At 39.5% G+C, this 16,701-nt stretch overlaps 2 protein-coding genes across 4 annotated transcripts; one reads left to right on the top strand and one right to left on the bottom strand.

Moving 5' to 3' along the window:
- Positions 1-231: 231 nt before the first annotated feature.
- zbtb49 (zinc finger and BTB domain containing 49) lies at positions 232-10,832 on the bottom strand. Of its 2 annotated transcripts, XM_060892774.1 has the most exons (9): positions 10,685-10,832; positions 9,356-9,531; positions 8,951-9,113; positions 7,675-8,632; positions 7,492-7,538; positions 7,315-7,388; positions 7,132-7,214; positions 1,245-1,406; positions 232-852 (listed from the first exon to the last, which is right to left on the bottom strand). In XM_060892774.1, the coding sequence occupies exons 2-9, from the start codon at positions 9,505-9,507 to the stop codon at positions 320-322; spliced, it is 2,172 nt and encodes a 723-aa protein (XP_060748757.1). In that variant the 5' UTR covers positions 9,508-9,531; positions 10,685-10,832; the 3' UTR covers positions 232-319. The 2 variants fall into 2 exon arrangements, with proteins under 2 accessions (XP_060748757.1, XP_060748758.1); XM_060892775.1 differs by lacking the exon at positions 10,685-10,832 and having other exon boundaries at positions 8,951-9,055; positions 9,356-9,496.
- A 294-nt stretch (positions 10,833-11,126) lies between these two features.
- lyar (Ly1 antibody reactive homolog (mouse)) lies at positions 11,127-15,084 on the top strand. Of its 2 annotated transcripts, none has more exons than XM_060892291.1 (8): positions 11,127-11,567; positions 11,720-11,834; positions 12,036-12,143; positions 12,241-12,324; positions 12,410-12,686; positions 12,812-12,883; positions 14,539-14,624; positions 14,827-15,084. In XM_060892291.1, exons 1-8 carry the CDS (start codon positions 11,446-11,448, stop codon positions 14,959-14,961), a joined length of 999 nt encoding a protein of 332 aa, XP_060748274.1. In that variant the 5' UTR covers positions 11,127-11,445; the 3' UTR covers positions 14,962-15,084. The 2 variants fall into 2 exon arrangements, with proteins under 2 accessions (XP_060748274.1, XP_060748273.1); XM_060892290.1 differs by having other exon boundaries at positions 11,128-11,567; positions 12,407-12,686.
- The last annotated feature ends 1,617 nt before the right edge of the window (positions 15,085-16,701 follow it).

Here is a 16,701-nt window from a genome sequence, read left to right as displayed (position 1 = left end):
ATATAGCGCACTCTAGTGGTCATGGTAAATGAATCGTAAACAATAACCGGGCAAGAAATTTCAATGTCAAAAGCTTGGCTTTTTTTTTCTCCATTTAATTTAGTGTCATAGCTTCAATCAGGCAGACACTATAGAGAAAACCTAGACATAAACCATTTGGTGAAAGCAGAATTCTTTACATCTCTTCTATCTCTTTAATAGAAACGATTGTAATAAAAAATAAAACTGATGAACATTTTATGCATCTTTAATAAATGGTAACACATTTAATAAATAAACACACATCGTGGATCAAATTCTTGCATTTTCTGAGACATTTTCATTGCGAGTCCCAGCCGAAGGAAGAGTCAGAGTGGAGGGCGGGCTTTAGAGGATGGGGCGGGGCCTTCGATTGCAAAGGGAGAGGCTTGGATATAAAATGATGCAGAACACCTGAGCGCAGATCCGGAAGAGTAGCAGACGAAGAAGAAAAGAACGTAGTGGAGGTAGCGTCATGGGAGCTCGGGGCTTGTCTGGAACTTTCCGGAGGTGACGGGGCAGAGGTTGGATGAGGAAGAGCACAGAGTTCACTCTGATTGTTGGAATGAGGAGTGTGTGGAGACTGAGTGGTGTTTACGGCATGTAGCTGAGCGCGTGTGTGTGTAGGGTCAGCCTCGGTGTGAGTGGGCGAGGTGCGTGCGTGGTGTGGTGAGGACGTGGTGTGTGTTTGTGCATTGCAGTGAGAGTTTCGGTGCCGGCGAAGCACTGCGGTGCGTGTGAAACCTTTCCCGCAGGTTTCACACATGTACGGACGTTCACCTGTGTGTGAGCGCACGTGCCGCTGGAGGTCACCAGACCCGGCAAAGCACTTACCTAAAAACATTATGGTGCATGTTATAACACTCAGTGGTGGTGTATTAAAGAACTAAACTGTCACTCTTTCAATACAGGATTAAATGAAAAACAATAAATAATTGCTAATTGCACAATGCATGGTGATGCAGATGGTTTGGGTTAATGACCAGAAGCAGGATCAGTGTGGTGCTTAAAAACCAACCAAATTATTATTTACACATTCCTGTGATGTTTTTCTGTATCACACTTTAGTATTTAAGCACTGAATTATACTCTGTTGGATAAAAAAGGATGGATCCCACAAATTTGAGAATACCCGAGAGTGTGAAGCTGTTTTTATTTTTAAAGCCAAACAACTTTTATATAAAGCTGTGTGTGTCTGTGTGTATGTGTATGTGTGTGTGTCTTACCGCAGGTCTGGCAGCAATACGGTTTCTCTCCAGTGTGTCTCATTGTGTGTTTGATTAGTTTTCTCTGCATGTTGAATGACTTGCCACACTGATCGCAGATAAACTCTTTTTCTGAACTGTGAGTCTTCTTATGCTCCTTCAGATTACTGAGGTTGCCAAAACCTACACACACACACACACACACACACACACACACACAATTTCAGTTTTCCTGTTAGCACCCCCTATTCCAAAAAGTGGCTGATGGAAACACAACACAAATAAGTAATGGAGCATCAATATTAAAAGTGGAGTTCTGATGCAGCTCTTATATCAGATGCACCAGAGAGGATGGATTAGAGGATTTGGAAAGTGAATCATCTTCCTGGAACCTTCTATGTGGTTTCGGCCAGAGGCACGCGAGGCTCTTCTCTCCTTTTATATAGATTAGTGTAAGCTCTTTGTATCCGACATGTATTATACTATTTTAGTCAATGAAATCTACTGGTTCTGTTCCTATTGCCTTGAATTTACCCAGTATGTTCTTATTTTAAAATCCAAAACCTCCTGAGCTTTAAATCCTTATTTAAATCCTCCATCTTCACTGTTTTTCTGCACACTTTTTTTGCACTATGACACTTTAACTCTGGACTGTCACTTTAACTCTGGACTTACACAGCAAAGTGCGACTTTATACACTCTATACACACCATACTGCACATAGACACTTTAAGGACAATCATTAAAAACCATACGCACTTATGTATATTTATGTATATACATTATTTTTTCACATATTTTATATAGTTTTTATATAGTTTATATTTTTGGTTTTGGTTTTATTTTTTTATCCCTAATTGCATTCCTTTTATGCTTAAATACCGGACAGATGCAAGAAGCATTTCACTGCATCTCGTACCTTGTATGTATGTGTATGTGACAAATAAAATTTGATTTGATTTGAACAACTGATCCTCAAGTGGTTAAGGCTCTGTGTTGTTGATTGGAAGATCAGGGTTCAAGCCCCAGTGCTGTCACTGTTGGGCCCATGAGCAATGCCCTTAACCCTCACTGTTCCAGTGGTGCTGTATTATGGCTGATCCTGCGCTCTAACCCTAACCTCTAAAGCTGGGATAATTCACTGTAATGTATATTTGACAAATTAAAAATTCTGTTCTATAGTCTTTGCTGCAGAACCAAACGTTTCCATATTTTAGGTTGTTTGGAAGGCCCAGCAAGATTTCAGGAAATGATTTCAGGCAAAATTAGACAAAAGAAGAACGACCTCTGTACCAAATATCACAGTCTTGGTCTGTTTTGAGCGTTTTACAAGCCAAATGAGTCAAATGGTAAAGACTCGATATTTCAATATTCTGTGTTAAAGGTTCCTCCTTTTATTGAGAAGATTATTATTAAATGGACTCTAATTAATTATTAAACGAACAGAAAGGCTGATTATGATTATTAATATTAATAGCTGGTGCTTATTGTATGAATTTGCTGCTGGAAAAGAGTGTTACGAAACAGTGTTGGGAGCTAAATAAAATTTGTTTAATATGCGGAGGCGTCTTTTTTTTTATGGGCTAGTAAGAAGAAATCAATATATAATAAGGACTCGTTTGTTGCACCCACATTAGATTATTTCCTATAAATTAATAAAACGTTATTTTTCTTGGAACCGAGTGCATGAATATGGCATGAATATTAGCTCTCCTGTCTAATAAACTTGTAATCATGGCTGAGATAAGCTACTCCAACACTTTATACCTGTCTAAATCATCCAGTGCATCCAAAGAGTTTGCAGTGCTGTTTAAACCATTTAACATACAGCAGTGATAACATTTGTATTTGCCCAATCTCTGTTGAATCTCCCATGTGGTCCACCTGAGTGAACTTGGCGTCACCTGATCTCAATATAAACACACTTGTTCCTCAGGGCTGATGAGATCAAAATGTATATTTCTGGACTAGCGTTTGGTGAAATCTCACCACTGCTTACTACCAGAAGATCCCCATGCGCTATAGAGTGAAACATGGTGGTGGTAGCATCATGTTGTGGAGATTTTTGTGATCAGCAACAACAAGGAAACTGGTCAGCATTGAGCGTGAGAGTTTAAGGGATAGACCAGAGTAAATTACAATGCTAGAAGTAAACCTGATTCATTCTGCAAGAGACTTGAAACAGTTCGGGGCATTCACAAAGAAACCAAAGTATACTACCAACACTATATTTTAGTGGTTCAAAATAAACGATGTGGATTTTTTTTAGAAAGCCCTAATCTCAATGGATTTAGTTAAGACTTGAAAATGGTCTCCAGGCAATCTAAATTGAGTAATTTTACCAGAAAGAATCAATAATAGTTAGACAGATCTATGCAGTATTGGCCCAGAGGTCTAAATACTTGTGCATCCAACAAATGGATGCTTTTTTTTAATTCTTTTTAGCCGATATTTATGAAGTCCAGTTCAATTCCAGCAGGGAAGACTACAAAATATGCACACACAAAAAAAGGGTTGAATGCAGTGAACTTTATATGATCTGTAGGCTTATTGACATGTCTGAATTGTCAGTAGCATGTGAATGGGTGTGTGAGTGTGTGTCTGAGACTGTGCCCTGTGATGGTTGGAACACTGTTCAGTGTCCCCCTAACCCTATCCCCAAAGTCCCCTGGGGTAAGTGTCAGGCTCCCCATGACCTTGTGTAAGATAAGTGGTACAAAAAATGGATGGATGGAAGATATAATTTTTGTAGTGAAAAACAAAACTTATCCCCAAACAGACCTGTGGCACATTTTATCCCACAGAGAAAAACTGACATCCTTAATGTAGGTTTTTGATCTATTCACCCTCTGGAGGTCCCTCTTCTGATGTCTGACATCATCTCTTCTGCTAATTACAAATATTATTCCAAAAAAAAGGTGTGCCGAACAATACTTTGTGCATTTTTCTTCCTGGTTGATATTGTTGTCATTTTTATTATTGAATGCACAATTAGCAAAAATCTGACCTAAACGTCAGGTCCTTAGGGCCATATCTTTAATAAACACCACCATTACTAATTCAAAAAACCAGTTTTGAAAGCCTGTCTTCCACCCTCATAACTTTCAAGAGGTACATCATGACACAATGGCATTATTAGAAATGTCAAAGCTTATTGAGGTAAAGTAGGAGAGGTAGAACAAGCTGACCTTAATTTTACAAACCTGGCACGGAAGGTTCATTTAATTATCTTTATTATGACAAATCCGGAAAATAGTCATTTTTAGAGATGTACAGTCAAGGTTTTCCTTTGTTCTCATGTCAGTGTTAGATAAAGAGGACCCTCTATCTTGCCCCAAATAAACTCCAAGATCTTAACCAGTCTGGCTTCAAAGCAGCAGAAATCATAGAAACTGCCCTCATAGCCATAAGAAACTGCATCCCGCTAGATCAGCCAAAATATCATTGGCTTTTGAAAAAGCCAATCACAAGACTATCTTGACACGTCCCCATAAGTCTTCGAAAACATGGTAAAATATAGCAATGCGGTTTACCAGGAGATACAGTCACATTGTGTCTCCATCATCTGCTCCATGCCTATTTTAAACTGGTGTCCTGCAAGGCTCAATGCTGGGTCCTGTTCTGTTATCTCTTTATACCTGCTCTCTAGGTAAGGTTTTTACAGTACAGACATGATTGACATGTCCATGTGGTCAGCATAGTCCAGAGAGTCAGGAATTGATCCCATATGTGGATGGAATTTTGTGTCTGGTTTCAGAATACACACTAATGTAAAATGAGTCTAAAGGAGCAAATAGAAGCATTTTTTTTATATTCACTCTCTCCATAGGGTATAGTCGGCTTCTAACTAGTTTTGCACTGTTTGACTCAAAGACATAGCTCATACCTCAAATTACTCAGAATTCTTGGGAGGTGTGTGTTCTTGCCACTCCACATTCTGTATTACCATGTTAAGGGTTGCAAGGCATCACATACACCTCCCCACAAAATGATACCACAAAACCACTGGTACACAGACATATACCAAAAAGCCTATCTGACTGGGGAGAACTTTATTTTGAGTATTTCAGTATTTCAGAAAAGGTATTTCAGTATTTTTGGAGGCCAACCCAGAAGTTAGCATGACCTTGATTCCCTTGACAAAAAAAGCCAGTTGGATTTTTCTATTGGCTTTTGGATTATAGCAGAAAATATGCTTTATGACCCAAAAAAAGCAAATGATTCTTATGCAATTTATTCATTAAAATAATCTTCACAAATAAACACAATATTTATTTTGAAGCCTAAATACAATCTCAGGAAGTAAAACAGAAGTAAAAAAAGTTAGGCTCTTAATGAATTACACTTATTGAGTATAAACACAACAAGGCTGTAGTAGGTGAGTTTTTAATGTCCCAGACATCCTTTGTTGTTCCACATAGCCGCTTACTAGCAGCACTTTATTAACCCCAAAATAAGTGAAATCACATTCCACTAACATAGAAATGTGGCATCTAAAACTTTAGCTGACTGAGGAGATTTGCGTTTGAGTACTTTAATGAGGTCACATACATGAACCCCCAGAATATGTGGAATCACTAAATTACCACAATATTGACAATATAGACATGTGACATTTTAAAATGCCTGGCTCATCGAGGAGAATTATTTTGATAACAATATTTATTATTATTATTATTATTATTATTATTATTATTATTATTGTTGTTGTTGTTGTTGTTAATACTACTACTACTAATAATAATAATAATATTAATAATAATGATAATAATAATAATAATAATAATAATAAACCATTTATTTATTTGTTTTGAAAGTAAATTTGTGCATTAATTGAACTAGCACTTTATCCCCTTCTTGTTGTTTGTGTGTATTTAAAAAAAATTTAAAAAAAAAAAGTCTTAAGTCTGTAACCCAGTGAACCATTCATTCATTCATTCATTCATTCATCTTCTACCGCTTATCCGAACTTCCTCAGGTCACGGGGAGCCTGTGCCTATCTCAGGCGTCATCGGGCATCAAGGCAGGATACACCCTGGACGGAGTGCCAACCCATCACAGGGCACACACACACACTCTCATTCACTCACGCAATCACACACTACGGACAATTTTCCAGAGATGCCAATCAACCTACCATGCATGTCTTTGGACCGGGGGAGGAAACCGGAGTACCCGGAGGAAACCCCCGAGGTACAGGGAGAACATGCAAACTCCACACACACAAGGCGGGAATTGAACCCCCAACCCTGGAGGTGTGAGGCGAACGTGCTAACCACTAAGCCACCGTGCCCCCACAGTGAACCAGAGTTAATTTATTCAATGATAGAGACTTGAAAGCACTTTTGTACATCACTCTGGATAAGGACGTCTGCCAAATGCTATAAATGTAAATGTACATGGGCTTTCAGGGTTGAACGGGCTTGATATTCTTCACGATGAACCTCGCAAAGAACTACTTATAGGGTACAAAGATAACATGAATAAAGACTCTTCTCTGTCTCTGGCACCAAGAGGTGAAACAAAACTAACTGGCTGTCCAAACAATTGCGTGTCTGGCGGTCTTCAGATTACAACTAAAGATCGTCGCCAATCACTTAAATTGCCAAGCTGTAAAAATGGATACTATTTTCTAACTTAATGGAGAGAAACGGATTAGGTATAGATTCTATAATGAACGTGATAACATGAATTTAGTAGTGTGTCATTCCTTGTTAAATGAAAATTGTAATTGTTGCAAGATTTTTGTGATAAAAGTGAACGAAACACCTTAGGACTCTTAGCTGATTTTAAAAGCAGTCATTTTACTGATAAAGCCTTGATACTATGATTGTGTTTGACGTCAATTGTGTGTGTGTGTGTATGTATGTGTGTGTGTGCGTGTGGGTAAATACGTGTGTGTAGGTACCTCGTCCACAGATTTCACACTGGTGAGGTCGTGCTCCTGAGTGGATGACGATGTGCCTCTGAACATCACCTGATGCAGCAAAACTACACACACACACACACACACACACACACATACATACATTAGTGGCACTGCATTGAGGTTGAATTTGAATACATTACACACACAAACACACTCTGTTACCTTTTCCCACAGAGCTCACAGATATAGGGTTTCTCTCCTGAATGGCGACGGAGATGAGTCTGCAGGTTTCCCGCCTACACACACACACACACACACACACACACACACTCAGATTAAGTATACATTTTTGTCACAGCTTGTGGGATATGGAAACTGCAGGTATAAACCGCTACACACCTGGGAAAACTTCTTTCCACACATATTACACTGGAATGGCTTCTCACCTGAAACACACACACACACGCACATGCAGTATGACAGTCTATCATCACACCTCATATATTTCAAAATATCAGGTGGTGTGGGTTCCTTGGTTTTATTAAAGAGCATGAGTGTATCAGAGCTGTGTTTGTGTCTCACCAGTGTGTGAGCGTTTGTGTAGCTCTAGATTACTGGGGTGTTTGAATGTTTTCCCACACACTTCACAGCAGCACTTGTTACTCCTTTCGGCAACTTTTGACCCTTCTGTGCTCTGATTTTGAGGACATGTCTGCTCTGGCTCTTGTGGTGTGTCAGGAATAGGTATCATCCTGGGTTCTGGCTCTTCTACTGGTTCCTCAGTGGGCGTGTCTACACTGACATGTTCTGGCCTGTGTTCTGTTCCCACCTGCTGGTCTCTTTCTGAACTGCAGCTGTCAATTAAACCCTCAGGTCCCACCCCCTCATCTAAAACATGGTAATTAAACTTCTTCAGGTAAACAGCCTTTTTAGGGCACACAGTGCGAGACACAGTGGTGGTTTTTACCTCACTCACAGGAAATACAGGAGTATTAGAACATGATGACAAGGAAGAAGGGGGAATGGTAGCATTTGCATAGCATGTTAAAGTCTGTGACACCACAGGAACGGTGGACTGGGACAGAGCAGGATTTCCTGTGTCTGCTTGTATCTGACTGGTTGTTGTAGACGGTGCTGAATGCAGTGATTGGTTGTCTGTATTCGTGGGTGGTTTTGGAAGGCTCGGATTGGCACCTTGTTTAATATTATTATTACTACTAATATTATTATTATTGTTATTATTACTCTGCTCCTCTGCCACTTTTTTAAAATACTGTCTGCTGTAAAAGTTCCTTAGTTTGTAACCATGAGCCGGAAGACTACTGGCTGCTTCCAGGTTACCAGTTGGCGGGGCAACTGACATCCCACTTGTCTGTTGGGGTCGTCTGTATTGATCATTGGGATTAGTGATGTCATTGGAGGCGGGGCTTTGGAAGTCAGGCTCTGCAGGTAAAGGGCTCCCCAGAACACAATCAGCCAGTGAAAGGGGCGGAGTCACAGGCTTCAAGTACACAGTGCACATGTTAATGATGTTAGACACCTGAAAAAAACAACAACTTTGATTCAGGTAAATAACGGCATGCAACAAGACGACATACATTTAATGGTTGCATGCTATAAAGAAGTGTTTCAAAATAGCACCAGTAATGCTAGTACTGGTGTTAATTTTATAGTAAATGTTCAATAAATATTTTAGTGCTAAATAATGCACATTACTTCTTTCATACACTGTGCTACAAAGTACACATGAGTAGCTTCCAATGTTTAATCCTTTAATTTTGTGTCTGATATTATTAAAAGACAGTGTGTTTAAATCCATACATTTCGGGACACATTTAACAACAATGACCTGTTGTACCTGTAGGTTCTGTGCAATGTGCAGCAGTGTGTGCACGTTGTCTGGGTTAAGCTCCAGGTGGGAAGTGTACATGTAGTCCAGAATCTGTCCGATGCCCCCTACGTCCTGAATAGACAGGTGAAACACATCGTTTTTCGCTGCTGGAGGGTTCTGGAACAGAGCTCTGAAAACACACACATTAAACAGTGTGTGTCGCATAGGTACACATTCTAATGCACACGTTTTATTATCCTACAGCATTGTTACATTGTCAATTCTGATTGATACATCCAGTTACATCCTATTGTGAACCTCTTTCTCTAATGAGTGCTTTATTAAAGGCTGGTTAATTTAAACCATAGGCTTACAGTGATTAAGACTAAAAATGTAGTAACAAACGTATAGAATTCACACACACATACACACCTGAAGTAGGGGCTGAAGGCGGCCAGGACGTTCTTGTGTGCTTTGAAGCACACACCCTTCACCACCACGGTGCAGTCACACAGCAGCCCCTGAATCCTCTGTTCCTGCAGTTCCTGCAGCAGATACACACTGTGTGTGTATAGTCCTTCCATCTCTCTCACACACACACACACACCCTGCAGGAGACACACCACATACATACACAATTAATGACCATTCATTACATTCTACTCAAATATAATCTTTATATTATTCTTCACTCCTAACTGCACAGTCAGTGCTTCATAATAATAATAATAATAATAATAATAATAAAAAATAATAATAAAATTAAGAATCATAATAATAACAATAATTATTATTATTGTTATTATTATCATTATTATTATTACTATCATTCATTCATTCATTCATCTTCTACCGCTTATCCGAACTACCTCGGGTCACGGGGAGCCTGTGCCTATCTCAGGCGTCATCGGGCATCAAGGCAGGATACACCCTGGACGGAGTGCCAACCCATCGCAGGGCACACACACACTCTCATTCACTCACGCAATCACACACTAGGGACAATTTTCCAGAGATGCCAATCAACCTACCATGCATGTCTTTGGACCGGGGGAGGAAACCGGAGTACCCGGAGGAAACCCCCGAGGCACGGGGAGAACATGCAAACTCCACACACACAATTATTACTATCATTATTATTATATTTATATTAATAATAATAACAATAATAATAGTGATAACAATAATAACAATAACAATGATAACAACAATAATAAAAATAATAATAACAACAACAATAATAACAATAAAATTAAGAATCCTAATAATCATACTAATAATGATTATTATTACTACTACTAATATTATTATTGTTATTATATTAATATTAACAATAAATTCTTAATAATAATAGCAATAATAATAATAATAATAATAATAATAATAATAATAATAGTCTTCTGATTTCCTCCATTATGGCCTAGATTTATGTCAATCTGATTTGTGCCAGTCCTCCAAAATAATTGTTTAAAGCAAGTTAATACATTTTAAATATTATTTTTACAAATGTTATTCTTATTTTAGTATTATGTAATAAATGTTAAGCCCAAGTCTAACACTACACTTAACAGGATTGCAGTGACCAGCCAAGACAAAGTTGGATGTTTGGCTTTAGCAACAAACGCTAATTCAGACTCCAAAGCTTCCTGTTAAACATAGGATATAAGCCATTTAAATGTTAATAAGCCATAAACAAACAAATCTGCGATATGAAATAATTAACGCAGAATAATTTATTTTCGGTTTGTTTCGATTCTTTACCTTTTCTTCGGCTGAACAGTCACTGGGTTGATGTGAAACGTCACTTCCTACTTCTGATGGCGCCGTTTTTTAACGTATTATTAGCAATAACTTAATACACGGCTTTTATATGTACTTGTAAATAAAACAAACGTGTGTTAAGTGTCTGATCGTGGTTGTTGTTTCAGAGTGTAATATTTTCTCACATGAAAACATAAGTAGGCGCTTGTTTCTACACGGAAGGTAAATGAAGATGCATTGCACAGACGGCACTTTCTTCAAATGTATGTATTGTTGGGAATAATCCAACACACGGCTGTCAAATGCGTCCGATAAATTTGGTTTATGTAATAAACATGTGTTCGGCGTCCTTTTGAAAAATTTGAACTCTTGTTATTTTACAAAGAATTATAGAATTAATATTTTGCCCTGTGGAACCTTAAGTAGGTTGGTGTTTCTTCACGGAAGGTAAATAGTGATGCGTTGCTCTGTCGGCGTGGGTTTGAATTCATGAGTGAAAGTTATTTTTAAGTGATTAATTTAAATATTAGTCCGTTTTAATGTATTAGTACTTAAGTACTAAGACTTTAAACGAAGCGTTAGGAATTTGTGTGATCTGTGTTTAAGTCTGGCCAGTTTGACAACAATCAATGAGACAGTAGCGATAGGAAGTGTGTGTGTGTGTGTGTGAGAGGGAGAGGGAGAGTGTGAGAGAGTGTGTTTGTTGTGTGTTTGTTGTGTGTTTGTTGTGTGTTTGTTGTGTGTTTGTTTGTTGATCCACGATGGTGTTTTTCACTTGTAACGCGTGTGGAGAGTCGCTGAAAAAAGCCCAGATCCAAAAACACACCTCTATGTGCCGGGGATGCCAAGTTCTGTCCTGCATTGACTGCGGAAAAGATTTCTGGTAACTTCATTCACCCTAAACCCTATTCACTATCTAGGTCACATGCAAACTAGCATCATGCTGGTGTCCCAAATACACCTTATTCATTAGAAACACCATAATCAGTGCACCACAGATGCTTAGGATCGTCCTCATTAATGTTCTACCTGCAGGGGAGAAGACTATAAAAGCCATGTTAAGTGTATCAGTGAGGATCAGAAATATGGAGGGAAGAACTACGAGGCCAAAGCAAATAAAGGCGACGTAAAACAGCAACAGTGGATTCAGGTACGTCAGCCGTAATCATATTTACATCTCATAGAGACCTGTATATACCTGTATATCTGTTGATTGTAGCAGAGTGCTGCACAAAAGACAAACCTCAGTGTCCTGATGATAAACAGTGAATCTGGGATCGAGCCCCAGTTGATATGATGTACTACTCTAATTGTGTGTGAGTGTAACTGTATTTTGTGTGTGTGTGTGTAGAGAGTCCAGGCGGTGCTGGATAAGCCGGGTGTGAGTGCAAGACTGCGCTCCGTGCTGCAGCAGGTCGCCACTTACGACAACGTCCCTCGTAAGAAAGCCAAGTTTCAGGTAAGAATCTTCATCTCTTACTATTTGTATATGCAAATCAAGTCAATGGACAAGTATTAGTAAATAAAGACGTTGATGAACAGACACGCTATTACAGAACTGGATAAAGAACAGTCTGAAGATTTACGACTCCAGTCTGCAAGATCAAGTTTGGGAGATCTTCTCCTCTTCTGAAAGTCCAGTAAGTATCACACACACGCAATCATAGTAAGTATGACACACACTTATACATGACAGAGATGCTGATTATATCTGTCCTTCAGCAGGGTAACGGAGCCGAACATCCCGTACACACGTCGCCGCCAGAGCAGGACACGCAGGAAGAACAAGTGAAACCCGAGAAGAAGAAAAAGAACAAGAGAGAGAGAAAAGAAGAGCGTCAGAAGAACAGTAAAAAGAAGCGAACGCAGGACGAGCAGAACGGAGAGAACGGTGTAGAAGAGCCTCAGAAGAAGAAAAAGAGGAAGCATGCAGAGGAAGAAGAGAATGTGGAGGGAAAAAGCTCAAAGAAAATGAAGAAAAGGAAAGCGGACGAGTGTGAAGGTGAGGATTATTTAGATACGATGTCTGTAACTGACCAAAGTTTTCATTTTACTCGCCTTCGTTGAACGTGTTGCTCTTTCAAATGTGACCGATTTGTTAACTTTTTTTTTTTCTCCACTCATCAGAGAGCCAAAATGTGGAGGAACTGGAGGAAGCAGAGGATGAGCAGGAAGCACAAGACAAGTCTAACACTAAAGGTAGACACTGTAGGATGGCTGTGTCTCTTCAAAGAGCTCTCTTCTCTCCAGTAGTGAATTGCATGCACTGTATAGAATTATATCTTTATAAAGATGGTTCTAAATGTCGTAAATGTTCCTGGTTGGCGATGTGTTGAGCAGACGTCCTGATTCCCAGAATTCCAGAGCTCTTAGGTTCATTTGTAATAATCGGAACATTCTGTTTTGTTCGACTATTAAAGAACCCGGCATGTGCGCTACATTGTAGACTAATATACGGAACACTCTAGATGCGTCCCAAATAACATACTTGTGCACTATTCTACAGTTTTGTAGTATTTATAGTGTGAGTAACGTGTTCATACATTGTTGGGGTCCAAACCACACAGCTACTTTCTCATTTTCACTGCATGTACTTCGTATTCTAGTCCTTTTGCGCGCCTCGTTTTATTCAATCTGCTTTCAGAAATGACCACAAACTAGTGCACTGTTTAGTGACTACGTTGTGATTTGGATTAGAGTCTGAGAGAGGTAACCCGGCCGTGCGTTCCTCAGGGTCGGAGAGATGGTATTACACCGTCTCTCTCCCTTGTCACGCACAGAGATACTGCTGGCATTGTCATGTGACCTGTGATGTCATACAATTCAATTCAATTCAAGTTTATTTGTATAGCGCTTTTTACAATGGACATTGTCTCAAAGCAGCTTTACAGAACATAAACATAGAACAGAAGGTAAACATAAGGAGTAATATAAAGAATTATTATAATTAAAATTCAAGATGTATATAGTTCACAGTTTGTATGTATGTATGTGTATGTATTTATCCCCAATGAGCAAGTCTGAGGTGACTCAGGCAGCAGTGGCAAGGAAAAACTCCCTTAGACAGTAAAGGAAGAAACCTTGAGAGGAACCAGACTCAAAGGGGAACCTCATCCTCATATGGGTGACACTGGAGGGTGTGATTACAAATATACAGTCAAACAAATGTTGTATTGGTGTAGGGAACCCCTGGAGTTCAGATCTCCTCTTAGTATCACAGAGTCTAACTGGAGTCTGTAGATGTCTCAGGATTCTCACAGAGTCGGCCTCATCTCAGCGGAGGTCCAAGATCTTCATCGCGCGGAAGACGATCGGAGCTGGTTACAATGTCTGGATGCCTCGGGATGGGTAGAAAGAGAGAAGCAGTAGAGAGGGATTAACATATCTGCTGTTCATAAAAATGTGCAAGTCTGATGTAATAGTGCACAAGATTATGGGGTGTATTATGTGTACGCCTGACTAAAGAGATGAGTTTTTAATCTGCTTTTGAACTGGGAAAGTGTGTCTGAGCCCCGAACACTATCAGGAAGACTATTCCAGAGTTTGGGAGCTAAATAAGAAACAACAGTGTAGACCTTCTCTGTACTCTGGGGCTGTTAAACAAGTACGGTTTAACCACAAGGTACTAAGTTTTAATACCTATAGCACTTCAATTCAACTTTTTCCGTTCCAGTCCCATTGCACTATGGGATAACTACTGTAAGTGGGCACTGGCTCCGTAGTGCAGAAGCGGTAGATCATCCGTCTCATTTTCTGTTTTATTATACTGTTTTACTACTAGTTTATTTTTAACTGTGGTGCATCAATAGGTTGTGTTTGTGTCTCTGTGTGTGTGTGTGTGTGTGTGTGTGTAGGGAAGTTCAACTGGAAAGGAACGATAAAGGCGATTGTTCGTCAGGCTCCAGAAGAAGGCATCGCACTCAAGAAACTCCGAAAAAAGGTGACACACACTGCGCCTCCTGTACTGCCGCACAGAGCATCTTCCACCGGATTCAAATACACACACATCCACCCGCACATCCTGTGTTGGACTGAGAATCAGAATGAAATTGAAATTATTGGTTGCTGAAGTTGTTTTTCGATAAACTTTTTACATGCAAGCAGTTGGAATAATCTCGTGTGTGTGTGTGTGTGTGTTGCAGGTTTTATCGGCGTATTATTCCTTCAGTGCAGAGGACAATCACAAATCGGAGGAGGAGCTGTATTCTCTGTTCAACAAGAAGCTGAAAAACCCCAAGTTTAAGATCCTGAAAGAAAAAGTCAGACTTGTTAAATAACACAAACAGCTTCGGTTTGTAAATGAAGCCGCAGACAGTCACCAGAAGAAACATCTCCTCATCCAGTTTTATGTCTCATCCGTGTCTATTTTTCTTAAAATAAACGTTCTTCCTGAACAGATATGTTGTCTGGCTGCAGTGAATGTGATACTTATTTTAACAAGTGACTAAATTAGCTCATGTCGTTCCCTTTAATCACATTAACATCCGTTCACCTGATGCTTTATTTTATACACCAATCAGCCATAATCTTAAAACCACTGAGAGGTGATTAACATTATCACGTTACATTGGTCAAGGGATAGAACATATTAGGTAGCATGTAAACAATCAGTTTACAATCAGAAGCAGAAAAAATCAGCAAGGCTTAGGATCTAAATCTTAGATGAGTGGGTCATAGAAACTCCAAACCAGTAGGTCTTGTGTCCTGTTACTGGTATGTAGTAGTTGGTACCTATCAAAAAAGGTCCAGGGAATGATAACCAGTGTACCAGCAACAGGGTCATTGTGCCCAAGGCTTATTCATGTGCATGGGGAGTAAAGGCAATCTTATCTGGTCCAATCCTACTTGTCTAATTCTTTATAGGGTTGTGTATCTGTATAGACAGGTTACATTTACATTTACATTTACAGCATTTGGCAGACACCCTTATCCAGAGCGACGTACATAAGTGCTTAAATCTCTAACATTGAATACATTAATGCTGGCTCACTAGGTTACATACTTAAGATACCCTGAGTTTAAAACATTGTTCAAAGTTCCAATGAAAAAGTGTCAAAGTTTGTGTGGTTTTTTGTTTGTTTGTTTTTTAAATGCAAAAGATAAGGACAGAAGTGCTAGTTGAAGTGTTTCCTGAATAAGTAGGTCTTCAACCGCAGTTTGAAAATAGCCAGTGACTCAGCTGTCCGGTCCTCTAGGAGAAGTTCATTCCACCACCTTGGTGCCAGAACAGAGAAGAGTCTTGTAGTATACTTGCCTCTTACCCTGAGAGATGGTGGAACCAGTCGAGCAGTGCTGGTAGATCGTAGGATGCAGGGTGCAGTGCACGGAGTGATGAGGGCTTTGAGGTAAGATTGCTCATGCTGAGCATCAGACACAGACCAGGAAGCAATGGATGAAGGTGACCTGCTCTGATGAATTTCCTTTTACATCATATGTTACACGGAGTGTGTGGAAGCATAATGTCCGGCATGGTGATGTTCTGGGCAATGTTCTGCTGTGATCCTGGGTCCTTGGGTCCTTGCATTCATGTGGATGTCAGTTGGAAACGTATCACCTACAGTACGTAAACATTGTTGCAGACCATGCACACTCCTTTATGGCTTCATGGCAATGAGAGCACAGTATCCTGACGCTGGACCACCAGAAGGCTGCTTTACAGGATGGCCTCATTTACACTGCAAAAATGTTTTGAGGAACATAAAGATTTTCATAGTGTTGACTTGCCTCAGAAATTTCCCAGATCTCAATCTGATCAAGCATCTGTAGGATGACAAACAAATCTGATCCGTGGAGGCGGCACCTCACAACATAAAGGCCTGTTTAGCTTAAAGCTGAAGATTGTTATTCTGGCTAATACAATGCTAGTTACAATGCTTATTAATATCTACAGTATAATGCTAGTTTGTTGTTAGCCTTTTTGTTTTAATTTTAGTTCATTATTAGCTTGCATAATGCTAGTTTGTTGTTAGCTGTTTTAGTGATACTAATTCAATGTTTATTAGAATGCTAATTTGTAG

The sequence above is a fragment of the Tachysurus vachellii genome, chromosome 18 (assembly GCF_030014155.1).
Source record: "Tachysurus vachellii isolate PV-2020 chromosome 18, HZAU_Pvac_v1, whole genome shotgun sequence".
In the NCBI taxonomy this organism is placed as follows: Eukaryota; Metazoa; Chordata; class Actinopteri; order Siluriformes; family Bagridae; genus Tachysurus; species Tachysurus vachellii.
The sequence above is the reverse complement of the archived record's forward strand: the minus strand, read 5'-3'. Positions and strand labels throughout refer to the sequence as shown.

What these genes read in the sequence shown, in the direction of transcription:
- zbtb49 (XM_060892774.1), bottom strand. Translation starts at nt 9,507, where the DNA reads ATGGAAGGACTATACACACACAGTGTGTATCTGCTGCAGGAACTGCAG. An exon ending in ACACAAACGCTCACACACTG is followed by an intron (nt 7,539 to 7,674) that starts GTGAGACACAAA and finishes TGTGTGTTTCAG; the next exon opens with GTGAGAAGCCATTCCAGTGT. An exon ending in GTATTGCTGCCAGACCTGCG is followed by an intron (nt 853 to 1,244) that starts GTAAGACACACA and finishes TAATGTTTTTAG; the next exon opens with GTAAGTGCTTTGCCGGGTCT.
- lyar (XM_060892290.1), top strand. Translation starts at nt 11,446, where the DNA reads ATGGTGTTTTTCACTTGTAACGCGTGTGGAGAGTCGCTGAAAAAAGCC. An exon ending in GAAAGCGGACGAGTGTGAAG is followed by an intron (nt 12,687 to 12,811) that starts GTGAGGATTATT and finishes TCCACTCATCAG; the next exon opens with AGAGCCAAAATGTGGAGGAA. An exon ending in AGACAAGTCTAACACTAAAG is followed by an intron (nt 12,884 to 14,538) that starts GTAGACACTGTA and finishes GTGTGTGTGTAG; the next exon opens with GGAAGTTCAACTGGAAAGGA.